The sequence below is a fragment of the Galeopterus variegatus genome, unplaced genomic scaffold (assembly GCF_000696425.1).
Source record: "Galeopterus variegatus unplaced genomic scaffold, G_variegatus-3.0.2 Scaffold1368, whole genome shotgun sequence".
Taxonomy (NCBI): domain Eukaryota; kingdom Metazoa; phylum Chordata; class Mammalia; order Dermoptera; family Cynocephalidae; genus Galeopterus; species Galeopterus variegatus.
Window position 1 is genome coordinate 287,680 of NW_007727479.1, and position 17,754 is coordinate 305,433.

At 36.0% G+C, this 17,754-nt stretch overlaps 1 protein-coding gene across 2 annotated transcripts in view; it reads right to left on the reverse strand.

Moving 5' to 3' along the window:
* The window catches only part of CEP83 (centrosomal protein 83kDa), a 121,844-nt gene that overhangs the window by 12,823 nt on the left and 91,267 nt on the right, over positions 1 to 17,754 (reverse strand). For both annotated transcript variants that reach the window (XM_008576578.1, XM_008576577.1), the window contains 3 exons: positions 11,520 to 11,595; positions 9,463 to 9,620; positions 7,045 to 7,174 (listed from right to left, as the gene is read on the reverse strand). In XM_008576578.1, the coding sequence (XP_008574800.1) occupies positions 7,045 to 7,174; positions 9,463 to 9,620; positions 11,520 to 11,595 (364 nt within the window). The remainder of the gene's footprint in view (positions 1 to 7,044; positions 7,175 to 9,462; positions 9,621 to 11,519; positions 11,596 to 17,754) is intronic.

Genomic DNA, 17,754 nt, shown 5'->3' on the forward strand with positions numbered 1-17,754 from the left:
TCATCCAAATGATTTCCTTGATTCCACTTCAATTAGGCTTGCATACCCACCACTCCACAGAAACAACTTGCCAAGGTCACCAACCATCAGCACATGGCCAAATCTATTCTTGGTCTTTTTATCACTGTCTTAACATCTTACCTATCAATATCATTTGACACAGCTTATCCTACTTGAAGCATTTTTTTTTCACTTGGCACCAGTACTTTCTTGGTTCTCCTCCATCCTCTCCTCCTCATTTTCTCAACTTTTAAACTTTAGAAATACTTAAAGCTAAATCCTCAGACTTGTTTTCTTCTCAATCTTCCTTCACTTCCTAGGTGTCTTCATCTAACCCCATTGTTTTAAATAACATTCATAAGCTGATGACTCCCAACTCTATCTCTAGCACAGTCCTCTCCAGATTCATGTATCCAACCATTTAACATCTCCACATTGAAGTCTAATGGGCATCTCAAAAAGTTAATGCATCCAAAAAGGCATCTTTATTTTACACCCCAAACATGTTCCTTCCATAGTCTTTCCCGTGTCAGTAAACAGCAACTCTATTTTACCAGATGCTCAAGAACAAAATCTTAGTCATCTTTGATTCATTTTTTTCATACTCTACAACCACTGTAAGCTCTATGTTTGAAGTACAGAATCTGATTACCATTGCACCACTAATTCTTTATTCCAAGTCACATGATGTTTAACCTGAACTACTAAAAAGGGGTCTCCTGAATCTTCTTTTGCCCGTTTACACAACAGCCACAGAAATTCCTCTAAAATATAATTCAGATTATATCACTTCTCATTTCAAAAGTCTCTAATGTGCTACTATCTCGTTCAGAATAAAAGCCAAAGTCCCTGCATCATCTGGCCTCCTACCACCTCTCTCTATTCTAGCCACTGGGCCTACTTGTATTCCTTCAATATACAAAGCAGACTCCTGCCTCTCTCTTGTACTTGCTATTCCCTCTGTCTGGAACACTCTTCTCCATATAACAGCAGGGCATCCTTCCTCCTTTCCCTCAGGTGCCAGCTCAGATGGTACCTTAGTGGAGAAGCCTTGACTAACCACCCATGTAAAACAGCACTCCTACTCCCATTAATTTTCCTTTTATCACACACCTCCACCTGACACTTATTTGTTTGTTTACTCTATGTCTCCCACCCAGTATAATGTAAGCTTCTCAGTGCAGGGTCTTTGTTTACTTCTGTACACAAGTGAAAGTACCTGATACATAGTAGGTGCTCAATAAATGTGTTGAGTAAATTTGCTAAATGAATACAGAAAAATCTTGTAGTGAAGACAGTTTAAGCAAGGACTCTAGCAATAGTAAAGAAAAGAAATAGGGTGGGGAGAAAACTGAGACATCATAAAGGAAGAATTCATGGGCCTTAGTGACTATACTGGTTTGAACAGTATTCTCCCAAAAATTCATGTCCACCCAGAACCTCAAAACGTGACTATGATATAATAAGAAATATATCTGGTCTTTGTCCCCAGTTCCTGCACAGAGCTCCTAAAATCCCTTAAGTTTCCTAAGTGATAGTCTTTTGTAATTCATAACAAGTCCCTTTCAATGACAACTGAGTTTCTGCTAATGAGGTGACTTAGAGTGGGGGGTCCCTAGATAGTCTCAGGAGGGGGTAGCTTACCAGAAAAACCAAGTGATTAGATGGTGGGTGGGAGGTGGCTCCACCAAGACTACCAGGGAGGGGAGAGGGACTGGAGATTGAACTCTAGAAAGAGAGCTTCCAGGTTGTTGAATATGTTGACTTGCTGAGAGGGTGGCTCACCCAGAGAGGGCATGGAAGCTCCATACCGCAACCCACCAACCCCCGTACCCTGGCCTGTACATCTCTTCCATTTAGCTGTTTCTGAGTTGTATCTTTATAATAAGCTGATAAGTAAAGTGTTTTCCTGAATTCTGTGAGCCATTCTAGCAAATCATCCAACATGAGGAGGGAGTCATGGGAAATCCTAATTTTTATTTGTTTATTTATTTATTTTATTTATTTATTTTTACAGCTAGCCAATAGGGGGATCCAAACCCTTGACCTTGGTGTTATAACACTGCGCTCTAACCAACTGATCTAACCAGCCAGCCCCGAAACCCTTAATTTATAGTCAGTTGGTTAGAAATACAGGTGGCTGAGACTTGTGATTGAAGTCTGAAGTCTGAAGTCTGAAGTGGTGGCATTCTTGTGGGACTGAGCTTTCTAACTTGTGGGATCAACTTTAACTGCAGATAGATAGTTTCAGAATTAAATTATTTGACACCCAGTTGGTATCCAGAGAATTGAGAATTGGTTGTTGGTGTTGGAAAACACCCAGAGTGACCTTATTTGGAAATAGGGTCTGTACAGATGTAATCAAGTTAAGATGAGGACATACCAAATTAGAGTGGGCCCTAAATCCAATATGATTGGTGTACTTATATAAGAAGAGGGAAATTTGGACACAGAGATACAGATACACAGGGAGGAACACCATGTAAACATGGAGGCAGAGACTGAAATGATTTGTCTATAAGCCAAGGAACACCAAGGATTGGTGGCAACCACAAGAAGCTAGGAGAGAGGCACAGAAAAAGATCCTTCCCCAGAGCCTTTGGAGAAAGCATGGCCCTGCCAGCATCTTAATTTTGGATTTCTAGTCTCCGTGATTGTGAAAAAATAAACTTCTGTTGTTTTAAGCCACATAGTTTACAACAATTTGTTACAGCAGTCCTACTAATACAGGTGACTGACTAGATTTGGAGAAAAGGTGGCCCTTAGGATTAATCAAAGGTTTGAAGCCTAAATGATTGGAAGAATGACTTCTACTGAAAGAAATGGAAAGTCCAGGAGGGAAACTGGTTGAAAGGAACAATTTTAATTCTTACTTTAGCAGTCCAATACAATCACAGGATAGTCAAATGAATGCCTTAGTGTTACAAACATTATGACACAAAGGATTAACAGAACAATTAAAAAATACGAACACAATAATCAAAACTGATTCCTCTTTTATCACCTTCTAGTTAAATCTAGTTAACTTTTTTCAATAATCATGTTCGATACCGTTTATCTGTGATAACTTTCTTCTCCTTTGGCTTCCATAACACCACAATACAGATTCCACCTCTATGACTGTACTCCACTGCACCTAGCTCCTCTTTCCAAATCAACTTAGTTCTTATTCTTCGTATTCTTCAATCATCTCCAAAATCTCAAGTTTCTAATTATAGCCCTCTAATTTGAACTACTCATCTTCATGCCTTACACCCATTATTTCTAGTTATCTATATAATACCTTCACTTAAGAGTCTAGGAGATGTCTATATGGATGCACTATCATCACTTCATATCTGATATGTGTTTAGTCAAATCTGTCTTCCTCTTTCTACTCCTCAACTGATACATGTTCTTCATTCCATTATAATAACTCCACTTATATCCTCTCACAGCTAAAATACTTCATATTTTCTCTTTCTTATTAACCACTATATGTCTAATTTTTTTTTTTCACTTCAGAATACCTCCGTAAGTCAACCTTCACCTTCATTCCTATATTCCAAGCCCCAATTCCAGACTTCTTATCTCACTTTAAATTTACCATAACAGCTTTCTAACCAGTCTCCCTGTCTTCAGGCTTTTTTCTGTCTGGCACAGTGGTTCTCAAACTTTAGTGTCTGTATAAATCACCTGAGTGTGAATAATAGTATTACTTAGGAATTTCTTGCATGTTATCTTATTTCTCCAACTAGATTATATGATCATCAAGGGTAAAGAGTAATCACAGCTTCTATTTTCCTTCCAGTGTATAGCATAATGCTAGGCCACAAAAAACATTTCATAAGATATTTTGCAACTTCAGTACTATGGTTCATCTCTTTTTTTAAAACATTCACAACAGAATCTGACCAAGAATCATGTCAGAAAGATAAACCTTAGAATGAAAATAACAAGTTGTCATTGCATGTGCCTCAAAAGTAAAAATAACTCACTGTACTCACTCCAAGAAACATCTCTTCACACACATACTTTAACAATGGGAGTGGAGAGGACAACACACAGAGAAGTCATCAGACACATAAAGCCATCCTAACTCAAGATCCCTGGTCAAGCTTTTCCAAACAAATCCACACAGCAAAATATCATTTACACCAAAGACTACCTAAAAACACTTACCAGAAATGACACATGCTTCGAGCTTAGGAGTTTGAAGCTCTAAATAATCACACTCAGATGGCAGTGAGCCATCTTATCCAGCCTGACAGGGGGGATAAAGTTGCTACTTTCTGGTTATAAGAACTTTTCACAAAAAAGTAACTACAGGGCCGGCCCGGTGGCGCACTGGAGAGTGCGCCGCTTGGGAGTGCGGCGGCACTCCCGCAGAGGGTTCGGATCCCATGTGGAGACTGGTTCCCGCTCACTGGCTGAGCGCGGTGCGGGCGCAACACCGAGGGTTGCAATCCCGTTGCCGGTCCCCGGTACGGGCGCGACACCGAGGGTTGCGATCCCATTACCAGTCAGTAAAAAAGACAAAAAGGGAAAAAAAAAAAAGTAACTACAAGATTATGATTTCTGCCCTAAGGTATATATTTTGTGACTTGTTTTAAGTCTTAACTGCATAAGAAAGTTATAATTTTTATCATTTAAATAAAGAAACTAAAAAGTTTGTTGCACTCATGAATTATATTTATGTAATCTTATAGCAAAAATTTTCATGCAGAAGCATTATCTTCAACTTGAATGGGAAAGGAGTATGAGTTAATTTACAGTGATTATTCTGACACAGGAAATAAGACTCATATGGACCATGGGTATAACGAAGAGAAAAGCATTAAAGTATTTGGAATCAAAGAAAGTGAGAAGTTAAAGAGTAATAATGCAGTGGAAAGGGCACTGGACTGAGAATGGAAAAATATAGATTTTAATCATGGCTTTGATTTTTATTAGTCAAGTGACCTTGGGTAACTACCATTTCAGTTTCCTAATTTGTAAAAGCTATCTGAATGCTAAGATCCCTTCCAGTCCTAAAATTATATATCCTTATGTATAATTTTTATAGTATTTCTATGTCACATATAATGTTTTTCCACTTTAATGTCCCACATGGTGGGAGAGCTCTAGGTCATAATTATTCACTGAAATGAGCTTAACAATTTCCTATGACTTAAACCATAATCTACAGATCACATTTTTTTTTAAGTGAAATGAATATTTACTATGTTTGCACCCATTATTTGGCAGGTATTTCAGCATGAAAAAAAATTCATTCTAGGCCACTATACCGATGAAACTTTGTAGGTTTCTTAATCTTCTCCCCTCTTTCTGTTATACCCATGATTAGCTGATAATCTCTCTCACCACTGGATGTCACTTTTGCTCCAAAAGAAGTCAACCCAAAATAACCTCAACAATTAGTATCTAATCACTAAGATACTCCTAAAACCTCAACATAAGAGTTTCTCTGTGAAAGATAAAATCAGCTTTTAGAATTTCTAGTGATTTCTTGCTGAAATTTAGCTTCAGATGCACAGTACAAGGAAGCATAAGTAGTATTCCTGAGATCATCACAAGTCATAAAAAATTTGCTGAAATTCCATCAGTACTCACACATTTTTCAATATTTATATGGACAGAAAGGAAGAAAAGTGACACATACAGGAAAAAAAAACAAACAAGTGTTTATATTTAGACATAAAACACTAGGATTCCCACATAAGAAAAGCTGTTTTTCTAATCTCAGTATTATACTACTTTTAGCATTATGGGAAGAGAAAAATAATATTCAGAAACCAAGAAAGTGGAGTTATGTCATGACTTTTAGACCACTCGTATTAGCATTCCAACTATCAGTCACATTTGGGAGTTACATCCAATAACACAAAAAGATGGTTAGAAACTGTGTCCTTGGTTTCCAAATTCAGAATACATGAATGATCTAGAGTTATGTTCTCTTATGAAAATGTGAAGAGTTAATCTTTCCAATAAACACAGAGATATTAAGATATCCAGAAGCATCTTCCTGTCATCTCAAATCTTCTCTCCACACTCCACAACGCATGCCATTACTAAGGGAATTTATCAAATGGAGACATATCGAATCATTTGTGGGACTTTATAGACACACACACACACATACAACCATGTCCTCCCCACACTCCAATCCTGTTGAAAAGAATGGCTGAGTCACTGACACAGTGAGTCACAGCTACTGATGGGACTTGCTATATTCCTTGGGTTTGCTGAGGTAAAAAAAAAAGTTGTAGGGCCGGCCCCGTGGCTCACTCGGGAGAGTGCGGTGCTGGGAGCGCAGCAGCGCTCCAGCCCCGGATTCGGATCCTATATAGGGATGGCCAGTGCGCTCACTGGCTGAGCGTGTTGCGGGGCGACACCAAGCCAAGGGTTGCGATCCCCTTACCAGTAACAAAAAAAAGAAAAAAAGAAAAAAAGAAACTTGTAAACCACTGACTTAGATGAATCATCTGGCTACATTATTTCCGTGATGTCCTTGACTGTTTCCAACAAAACAAAGTTTTCAGGTTCTGGAGAAAAGTATGCCTGCAAAGGTAAAACTTAAAAAGGATAAAAAGGCTGTTTCAGAAGCCAGGGGGAGTCCCAGTTCCTCCTGCTGGGGCAGAGATATCTGCTCCTATATTTCTTAGTTGGAAACAAAAAAAGCCTTTTAACAACAAAAGCGATATCACAGATATTAGTTAGGAATAGTTGAAACAGACCTAATCACACTATAATTTAAGTGCAGAATGAGTTAAATAACACTTGGATGGGCTAGCCTGGAAATTTTTTCTGAAAAACACCATCTCTATGGGAAAATGCATGTCAGCTCTCAATGCATGTCTGACTTGCACACAAAATTTAGAAATAAACTTGTTGGACAGTTTGGATTTTCCCAATTTATCTCTGCAAGGTTGACAGCAAAATGTCAAGTTTAAATATCAAATTAAATATATCACTAAAATCTCAGCTTCAATTATATATTTCATTCTTCTAAAATAGTTCATTATGATTTACTCTGTAGAAATCATTTCAATAAGAACCACTTGCCTTTTTCTGGGCAATTGCAGCTCGCTGTAGTTTCTCTTTAGCTTGATTATACTTTTCTTCTTTGTCTGTGATACGCTCATGAAGCTTATGCTTTTCTTCCAACCACTGTATCTGTCTCTCTTCTAGTGTCCTGTCAGAAGAACATACGCAAAATGTGGAAGTTAATATAAACTCTTAGGATTAAATAGATATTATTATAAGTATAGGCAAACTCACTTATTGCCTGACTACATTCTTTATTATGCAACTGCAGGCACTCTTGTATGGCCACATATTTGCTAATATTACCTCTACTGAGCACTTCTTATGAATCAGGCGCTGTGCTTAGAACAGTATATGTAACATTTTGTTTATTCTTCAGAAAAACCCTCTGAGTTAGGTACTTCTGTCACATCCTTTTTATAGATGAGGAAACTGAGGCTTTGAGTAGTTAACTAACTTGCTTAAGGACTCATATCTAGTTAATAGCAGGGCAAACACTTGATAACCAGATCTGAACTATGATAACCATCAAGCTATAAAAATTGGGCCTAATAAAGCTGGTTAAAAATCAAGCCTGGTATCAAGACTTGATGCAGTATGTTTTCTAGCTACAGTAAAATTCATATAAATGATAATTTAAAATAACATCATGAAAACTTATATTTTTAAAGCTATTCTGCATACTTTATGTGATTTTTAGTATCCTTACTATAGGCAGTACAAATGAGAATAATAAACCCTGAGAAGTTAGATTACTTGCCTAACACCATACAGATTTTAAATATTTTAGATAGGACTAAAATCATATTCTATTGACCCCTAGAGTCCAACAATTTTCTTCTATACAATCCTATGAATAATATTCAGAAACCAACAATGAATTATTTATATTTTCTAGCTACACTGTCATTAGAATTCTTAAGTTCATTTCAATCAAATGCTTGAGGATTCCAAGATGCAAATTTTTTTTTTTTTTTTTTTTTTTGTAAAATTAAAGAACAATACTTGGTAGGATGTGGTACTGAGAACACCAAGGATGCCAGCCAGCTGCCCAAAAAAGAGAAAAAAAAGAAAAAGAAAAGAAGTTGGATCTTCTGGAATGTCACAACACATTATGGACATATGTCCTGGTTACTTTCTTTCCTTGAAATTCAACCCCATAGATGAAACAATGGACAAGCCTTAAAATATGAAATAACAGAAAAACTGAAGGAAAAAAGTTTTATGTAGTAAGGTGGCCTTCAAAAGAACAAATCTGAAAAGAATAATGTTTTGTAGAGAAAAATAAAAATTTATAATACCAACACATTATAAAGACAAAGCAAATACAAAACAGTAGTGTTCTACCACATCTGAATAAATTTTTCCAGAGAATGGAACATCACCAAAATAACTTTTCCCCTACCAGTTCACTGTCTACTACTGTCTACTACTAACAAATTTCAAGACCAAAAAATATATAACCAAATAAATTAGCTTTTCAAAGGGAAAATTCAAGAGACTAATTCTAATTCTAGGAAGTAAGTTTTGCACACCAAAAAAACAAACAAATAAAAGCCACAAACACCCAAACCATTCTGTTTTCTGGCATTCAGAATAGTTTAGATTTTTGAAGTAAGAAATGTTTGGTTTACCCAATAAATAAAAGTTTTTCCTTGAGAGTTTTCAAAATACCGTACTCAGGCAGAATTTTAAAAGGGCTTCTTTCCTAAATGTCTATTTTTTTTTAATTGTGACATAATTGATTGTACATATTTGTGGAGTGCGGCATTAAATATCAGTATCTGTGTACAATATATGATGTTCAAATCAGGACAATTAGTATATTCAACATTCTATAATGTAAGCATTTTTGTGTAATCATTTTACCAATTTCTCTCTAAACCCCCCTACCACCCACCCTTTCCCCACCTCTGGTAACCTCAGTTCTGTTCTCTCCTTTTGAAAGTTTAATGTACTATTGTGATTGTTGTTATCTTTCTTTTTAAAAAAAAATTATTTATTTTTTAGCTTCTACTTATAAGTGGAGACATGCAGTATTTCTTTTTCTGTGCCTGGCTTAATTTCACTTAACAATTTTCTCTAAGTTCATCATGTTGCTGCGAATAGCAGAATTTCATTCTTTTTTCTATGGCAGAGTACTGTTCCATTGAGTAATGTGCCACATTTTCCTTATCAGTTGTCTTTTAGTGGACACTTAAATGTCTTTTTTAATGTTTTTTGTTTTGTTTTGTTTTGTTTTTTTACAATGCAAGAGTCCATAAAACTCATTCTATAGAAATAGAAAGTACATTACCTAAGACCACTGCACATTATCAAAGGGTACTTATAACTAGTTCCTAAAACATATTCAACATTGGAATCATCACTAAAATAACTATATATTACATAGCAGAAAGGAAAAATAATTGGTACATAAAAAAGAGCAAACTCTACTTTTCAAGTTCTAGTGGTGCTTTTTCAGCGTGGCTTCTTAAATCTCGGCATTCTTGTTTTAACCTCTCCACCATTTCCTTCAGCATTTGGTTTGAATTCAGCAACTCATTCTCTGACTGTGCAAGTGAGGTCACTTGGATCTGCAAACTATTGATTTGCTTAAAAGAGAGGAAAGAAGAGAGACATAAGACCACTAAACAAATGCAGTAAGGTATGACAGAAGCAGAGTATACTAAGCATCAGCCTCACAAACGGCCCCTACCCCTCAAGCTGGTGTGCCTTTGAGGATGCCCCTTAAATGAAATAACAAATAACAGCAACTAAGATAATTTTTTTATTATAACCAGTGACTATCAAGGACCGTATTCCTCAGTTATTGAGTCTTCTCTCTTCTTCCCAAAATATGCAGGCCTGAAGAGGTATTGGGAGTGGGGAGAAGGGTTAGCAGGAAGAGAGCAAGATGAGAAAAGAGAATCCTAGTAGTAGAGTGAGTCTCCTGTCACTCTAGCTTTCTCCTAACCTCCTAGGAAAGAACAGATTTTAAAAGCAGGTCAACTGGGAAAGCAGCTAAAGAAACCTATTTTCCCCCTCCCACATACTCTGAGATCTGCAACCTTCCAGGAGTTCTGCTCTCTGAGCAGTCAAGAATTGTTCATTGTAAATACAGGAAGGATCACTCTCACACTGTTTTTAAAAGGTTTCCAAGCATTCTATATGTCCAGTGTTGCACAGAAAAAAGAGGCTCCCAGAAATCTACCAAATGCTAGATATTCCTTGGCCTGTAGAGCCGTTTATCAAACTACATAATGCCACTCAAGAATTTTTCTCCACCCCAAATTACCTTTATCTGGGAGTACTTTTTATCATGAAAAGTAGGTAACTATCTAGTTACAGATTACCAGGCTAGAAAGATTCACAGTTTGTAAATTTGTAAATTATATCCAAATAATCTTCATTTGGGAAAGTTACATCTACTTCCCCCACAAGCCATTTTACCAATTAATAAATATTAAAAACCCTCATTTTTCTTTTACTTCTTTTTACCTCTGTTAGCCATTCTCAGAGAAACACTTCAGAGCAAAAAGAGTCAAGAGACAGGGATCAAAAGAACTCATTATGAGTTTCAAGAGTCAAAAGAAACAAGATTTTTGATACAATATATTAAATAAATGGGAAATAATCCCATTACTTCCTGATGGTAGGAAAGCTACATAAGAAGGACTTTGTATGTCCACAGAGCAATTGTTAGCAGAATAAAGTAAAATGGTATGTCTCAGATTTCTATTTTAGAATAAATTTCTCCACGTAGAACTACTCACTCTTTGTTTTTAACTGGAGTGGTTGCAAATATTAAATCTCTATTGTAGCTGCCTGAACAAGCAGCCTTCAAAGAGCTTAATAACTCTCCATATCTATAGGACTATAGAAAGCCCAATGACAACGATACCAGATAACTTCTCTCAGAGTATCAAACAGTCTGCCCTTCCAGTTAAGACACATGCAAAGCATACCAGCTAGCATGCAAACACACATCCAAAAAACAGAATCCATACTACTTCATATGAAAAAAAATTAAACAAACATTCTTCAATGTTTTGCTCAACCCTACAAAAATCTTTCCTGAACCCAAATAACTTAAAATATATATTTCCTTTCATAAATACATCCCTCAGATTATATAGACATAGAGCAAGAAATAACTCATGGAATAAACATAAAGTTACAAGTCAATCATACAAGTAACTTAAAGCCTAGATAATCTTTTTAATCAATTTTTAAAATTCAGAATATCAACATACTATACTTCCAACTGTACTTCAACAAAATTTGTCATGGGCCATAGCATATAAATATCTTAAGAAAAACAGCAGTTAGCAATAGAAACCTACTAAATTAAAGCACAGAGGTTTAAGCATTTCATCTTTATATATCGGCCTCATCATTACGGTGATTAGATTTTTAAAATACTCATCCGCGAAATTCCAAAAACTATTCAAAACATGGATTTAAAGTAGTATGTCAAAAAAATAAAAGCAAAATATTTGCTAAAATCATACCTGTTTCAGGTCAGAATTTTCATTTTTTTCTTTCTCTGCATTTTCAATATTCACAATTTGTTGTTGAAGTTTTAGCCTAAAAATCACAACCCAACAAAAGACATTTTTAAGAATCCATAGTTCATTTATTTCACTGAATGAGGCAATCATTCTACTGAGTGTCTGTTTGACACTATGAAGTATGCTATGCAAAGTGGGAGATACAACCATAAAGATTTAGACTACAGGCAGCTAGATTGTGTTCACATATAACCAAATGTAACACAAATTACTCCTTTTGCAAAAGGAAAATCTACAAACTATGGTCATAGAGAAGATGAGAAATCAAATCTCTCAAGGGGAAACAGACAAAACTACATGGAGTTTAAAACCTGACAGGTAAGATTTTGATAAATATAGGGAATAACCTCAACAAGTGGCCTGTGGTGGAAAAGTACAGAGTGTGTAGCTAAGACATCAGAAAGTAGTCCAGTTTAAGATAGGCCATCTCATATCAGTGCAGTATTTTACAATTTAAAAAATGCTTTCAGACATATCACTATTTCACTTTCACTCTACAACACTATAGATTTAATAGAAAACTATTTTAGGACTTCATACGTACTGTATTCCATATAAGATATCTTATGAGCTTTTCATCCCTGAGATGAATGAACACTTACACAATTTGCATCCTCTTCAAAGGAAATGATATACATCCTCTACGAGAGCCTTAAAATGCAGAACAGCTCTGGTGGCCAAATGACTAACTTCATGAGGAAGGTTTTATGCTAATTAGGTTTGGCAGAATAGGTCCCCTCAACCTCCCCTTTTTAAAATTCTTCACATATGACAAACATAATTCATTTGGTACTTATTTATAGGTTGGCATTATTAGCAAGTCTTATCTGCCCAATTAGAACATACTTATTGGGACCACAATATTTTCAACTGCCTAGGGCTGTGCTTTAAATACAGTAAGAATTCAGTAAATATTTGTTCATGGACTGAGTGAACCAACCCAAATCCTGGATTAGACATTTAAATGTGTAAGAAGATTAAACAATAAAACATGGAAGAAACCTGGGAAGACATGACCCATTGTTTCCTGAGATGTTTACATACAAATGCAAGAAACAAAGGATCTAAATGTTATTGAATTAATAAAGATTTCTTCCTACAAAATCATGAAGATAAAAATAGAGGAGAGAACACTGTGGGCACTAGCCCAGGTCCAGAGTTAGAAAACTTAGGCCCCAAGTAAATCCTGGCACAGGTAGAGAACTTGGATAAACAATTGACCCTTGAACAACATGGGCTTAAATTGCAGGGGTCCACTTACATATGGATTTTTTTCAATAAATACTATATAGTACTGTAAATGTATTTTCTTCTTTACAATTTTCTTAATAACACTTCCTTTTCTCTAGCTTACTTTATTGTAAGAATACAGTATATAATACATATAACACACAATATATGTGTTAATCAACTGTTTATGTTATCGGTAAAGCTTCTACTTAACAGTAGGCTGTTAGTAGTTAAGGTTTTGAGGAGTCAAAAGTTATAAGCAGATTTTCAACTGCGCAGGGGGTCAGCACCCCTAATCCCCATGTTGTTCAAGGGTCAACTGTACTTGGTAAATCAATAAGAAACAAGAACTGGTGAAGTAAGCATTCAGGCCCTGAATAAGTTAAATAGAAATGAAGAGAAACAATAGTGCCCTATGAATAACAGCTGAACCCAAAGAAACCAATGGTAAAGAGTATCTGAATATCACTAAAACATAAAAGGAATAAGAACACCATTATTGTAGATTACAGGATGTGATATACAAAACCTTCTTCAGTTCACTTTGCTGAAGCAGTGTTGTGTTAGAATCTGAAACTTATTAATTTTATTAATAAGCACAAGGAATTTTATTAATTTTTAGGAGAAAATTAGCCCATGATTTAAATCATTACATTTAGGATTCTAAAGGATAATGGAATTTAACATAAATAAAATTAACTTTAATAGACATTATCAGGGTTTAGGAATAAGACCAATAGTCTTAAATCCTAATAACAGAAGAGTTCAAAAAAAAGTAGATATTGTTTCAAAAGAAAGTGCTACAGATTTAGGAATAAAGTATAGTATCTATTTCAACGAGGTTTTAAATACTTAAGATGTGTCACAAGGCAAAAGAAAATAAGCCTTATAATGGTAGTACAAAATATAGAAGTGCAATTAATTTTCACTAGGGAATCTGTAAAAGAGATGCAATTTGAACTGGTGGCTGGTTAGCTCAGTTGGTTAGAGCACAGTCTTACACCACCAGTCATGGGTTCAGATCCCTATACCAGCCTGCCGCCAAAAAAAAAAAAAAAAAGGTCATACTTGAACTGGACCTTGAAGGCAAAATAGGAGTCTGAGATAGAGAAGTTAAAGATATAGGTGAAGAAGAGTGTAAATGATGAAGAAAGACTTTATAGGAAACAAGAGATGGGATTAAGAACACTATTCACTTTGGAAGTAAAGGGAGAAAGAATAGTTTCACTAAAATTGAAAGAAATGAGAGAATAGAAAGAGATAAAGATATAGAAGTTCTAAGATAGCAAGAAGCTGAAAGAATTCATATCCAATAGCCTTTGCTCATGTACAAGTGCGAACACAGTTGAGCAGTGCAAGAATATTTTCTGAGCTGAAGAAGTGACAAGGGAGCCAAGTGAATAGTCTGGAAGAAAAAGAGAAGTATGAGGACTACCAGTTTCACTATCCTCAGTGAGAATGGAGTGGATAACAGAAAGAAAAGATATTTATGTCTTTGAAGTGAATGGTTCTAAGAGATGACAAGGTCCAAGATGTGACTAGATGTATCAGATACTAAAGTAGAAGAAAGGTAAAGAATGCCAGAGTGAAGATAAAATAAACTATAAGGCTAAGGGGTTGAAATGTTGAGCCCCATTCTAAGTGTTGTGGAAACATCAGAAAATAACAAAGACAGAATCCCTACCTTTATTTATTTATTTATTTTTTTGTCTTTTGTCTTTTTCCATGTCCGGCAACGGATCGCAACCCTCAGTGTTGCCCCCATACCGGACCGGGGACCGGCAACGGGATCGCAACCCTCGGTGTTGCTCCCGCGCCTCGCTCAGCCAGTGAGCGGGAACCGGTCTGTATGTGGGATCCGAACCCTCGGGCGGGAGCGCCACCGCGCTTCCCAAGCGGCGCACTTATCCAGTGCGCCACCGGGCCGGCCCCAGAATCCCTACCTTTAAAGAGTTTATAGCCCAACAGTGCTCAGTGCTGTCTGATACGAGCTTTCCTTGATGATGGAAATATTCTAAAATCTGCACCTTCCAATATGATAGCCATTAGCTACATGTTACTACTGCACATTTGAAAGGTGGCTAGAATAACTGAGAAACTGAATTTTTAGTTTTTAAAAATTTTAATTAATTTAAGTTTATATTTAAATACTTATATGTGACTAGTAATACCATATAGAATGGTGAAGGCTCTGGTACAACCTCTTGGCTTCATTTGATGTTAGCTTCCACTATCAGGGGAAAGCAACATATAGCATAAGGAAGAGAAGTTATATTTGTGATTTCTCTATTGTCACAGATTCCTAGAACAAGTCCCTTGAGAATGGCTGTGGCCTTCTTAAACCTACCTTCTGGAAGCAAGGTTCTTGCTTGTGAGCACTGGAAATTGACTCTGGCCATTATTAGTAAAAAGAGATTTCTTGGAAGGACATAAGTGACCACTGAATCAAAAGAGAACTAGCAAACCAGAACCAGGATACAATAACTGACAGGAAACATCGACAAAGACATGCCACAAGACTGCCTCGTCCTTCAAATCATGCTACATATACTTCCATCACTTAATTTGCAGTTCAAATTCTGGAAGAGAACTTGACCATCTGGCCAAGTATAAGTCTCCTGCTCCCTAGTAAGATGATACACAACAGATAATTCTTCTCAAGATGGGATATAAATTGAAATGAAGATACATTAAATGATGGTTGTTTTTTTAAAATCCACTTCAGACAGCAAAAAAATCCAAACTGATGAAATCAAAATGTTTATAAAAAACTGAGGAAAAAATTAGAAAGCCCCAAATGGAAAGTAGAGCTCTGGCTTTAAGCCATGCAAAAGATAAATTAAGGAGTATTCACTACAGGATATCTTAAGTGATCAAGTTCCCTTTCCCTTGGAGAGTTATTGCTACTATTTCCCCAAAACATCTCCCCCTCTACTTATGATATCAAACTGCACATCACCCACTACCTCTTCCCCCACCCACCCCACACAGAGAAACAGGCATATAACCTGGGCTGAGTTAGACAGCCCAATACCCCCTGGCCACAGTGATAGGACCAAGAATGGCCATGTGAACCAGACCCAAATTCTTCCCTAGATTTTTCTAACTTGAGTTGGCAGGTAAGAACTCTGACCTCTTTGGTCTTAACATATGGTCTTGGCCTCACAGAGAAAGCAGCGGGAAAGAAGCAGACACAGGAACTAAAAGGAAAAGAAATGAAGGAGAGAAAAGGAGGGAGGAAGCCACTCTTAATATGATCACATTTGAGTTCCTAGATCCGGGTGTCCATGAGACCAGCACAACCCCTGTCCTTTCCACAAATTATGTCACCCAATAAAGTCCCCATTATTGCTTCTATCTGTTGGGGCTGGGTTACTGTCATAACCAAAGGTGACTACATAATTTATTATATTTAAACTCCTGCAATTTTTACATACTTTTAATTTACAGGTAACTTTACAAAATTTACAAATTGAATAAATGTGCAGTGGGGCAGCCTTCTAAAATATAAAATTATTTTATAAAAATAATTTTAATACTTTTGGCACTATGATAGGCTAGTGGTGAAGAAACCATTTTAATGAAGACAAAAGACTGGTATATAATTAATCATTTAAAGCATCTGCCGAAGCAGTGACTAATATCTAGCAACAGATTAATATCTACTTATCACAGATATGTGTTCATAAATAAATGGATACTTCTGCTTTGCATGATTTATACTTTTCATTTTCTTAGCAACACCTTTCCTCCACAGATAGTCTCTAACCTGTCACAGAGTCTAAATAAGAAAAGTTGCAACTATGATTATTTTAATGAATAATCAAAATAGATGTAGTTGATATAGCTGAACTTATAAATCAGTAAATCAGAACTGCCATGAAAAAAACACCACCACAATTGTAGAACATTTAAAAAAAAATAAGTCACGCAAATCTTATGAATTACTACTGCTAGATTTTATATTGGTTACTATGTCCTTATTCTAAAATAAGTGGGGATCAATTACACATTTTAAATAATCTGGAGAAACTGAGGAGGAATAAAAGAAAATTATCAAAGTGACTAATGGAATAGAAAATAATTTCTATTAAAGAAGAGATAAAGGAATGAAAGCTGTTTTACATGGCAAAAAAAACCCCCAAAAAAACCTAAGGGTCAAGTTCAGTATTGTCTTCAAGCAATGACAGAATGCTGAACATTTTATCACTATGGCAACAGAAGTCTAAAGCAGGAGAAACAGGCTTAAATTCAAATAGAAAAGATTCTAACTGGCCAAATTCTGGGACCAAAATAGGATAAAACATTAGAGTGGGGTTCTTGGGGAGGTTTCTCCACTTACTTGAGATTGTCAAAGAGATTAAAAAAAAAAAAAAAACCTATCCTAAATAGTAAAAAAAATTTACCCACCTAAAAGCAAAAAGATGAACAAAATTGGCTCTCTAAATCCATTACAGACTTATGATTCTAGAATCATAACCACTAACAATCTAAATGAATAGCCCATAAAACCTGACATAAGTAAATAATACATACACCTCTGTCTGAACTAGTCCTCTCTTAAGTAATGTGGATCAAGGATCTTATCTCAAAACATAACCTATAACTTAATGGATATGATTTTTTAAAAGCCACTCAACTTTAATCTATATAATTAGAGAAGTCACTAAGATTTAAAAATTTAAAAAGTAGATATAGGGAACTTCCAGCTGCCAAAGACAACAGCAGATGTCTAACTCTGTGTTATCCATATATTCTGCAAAAACAATACAGAAAAGCAAGGAGAACAAATAAAGCCACACAAAACCACACCTTTAGTATAAGTGGAAGACAGAAAATGCCCAAACTTCAAAACAGCTACAGTCCCGCGCTGCAATGACTTTTTGGTCAATGACGGCCTACATATAGAACACTGGCCACTGGTTGGTGCAAAAGGCTATATGTA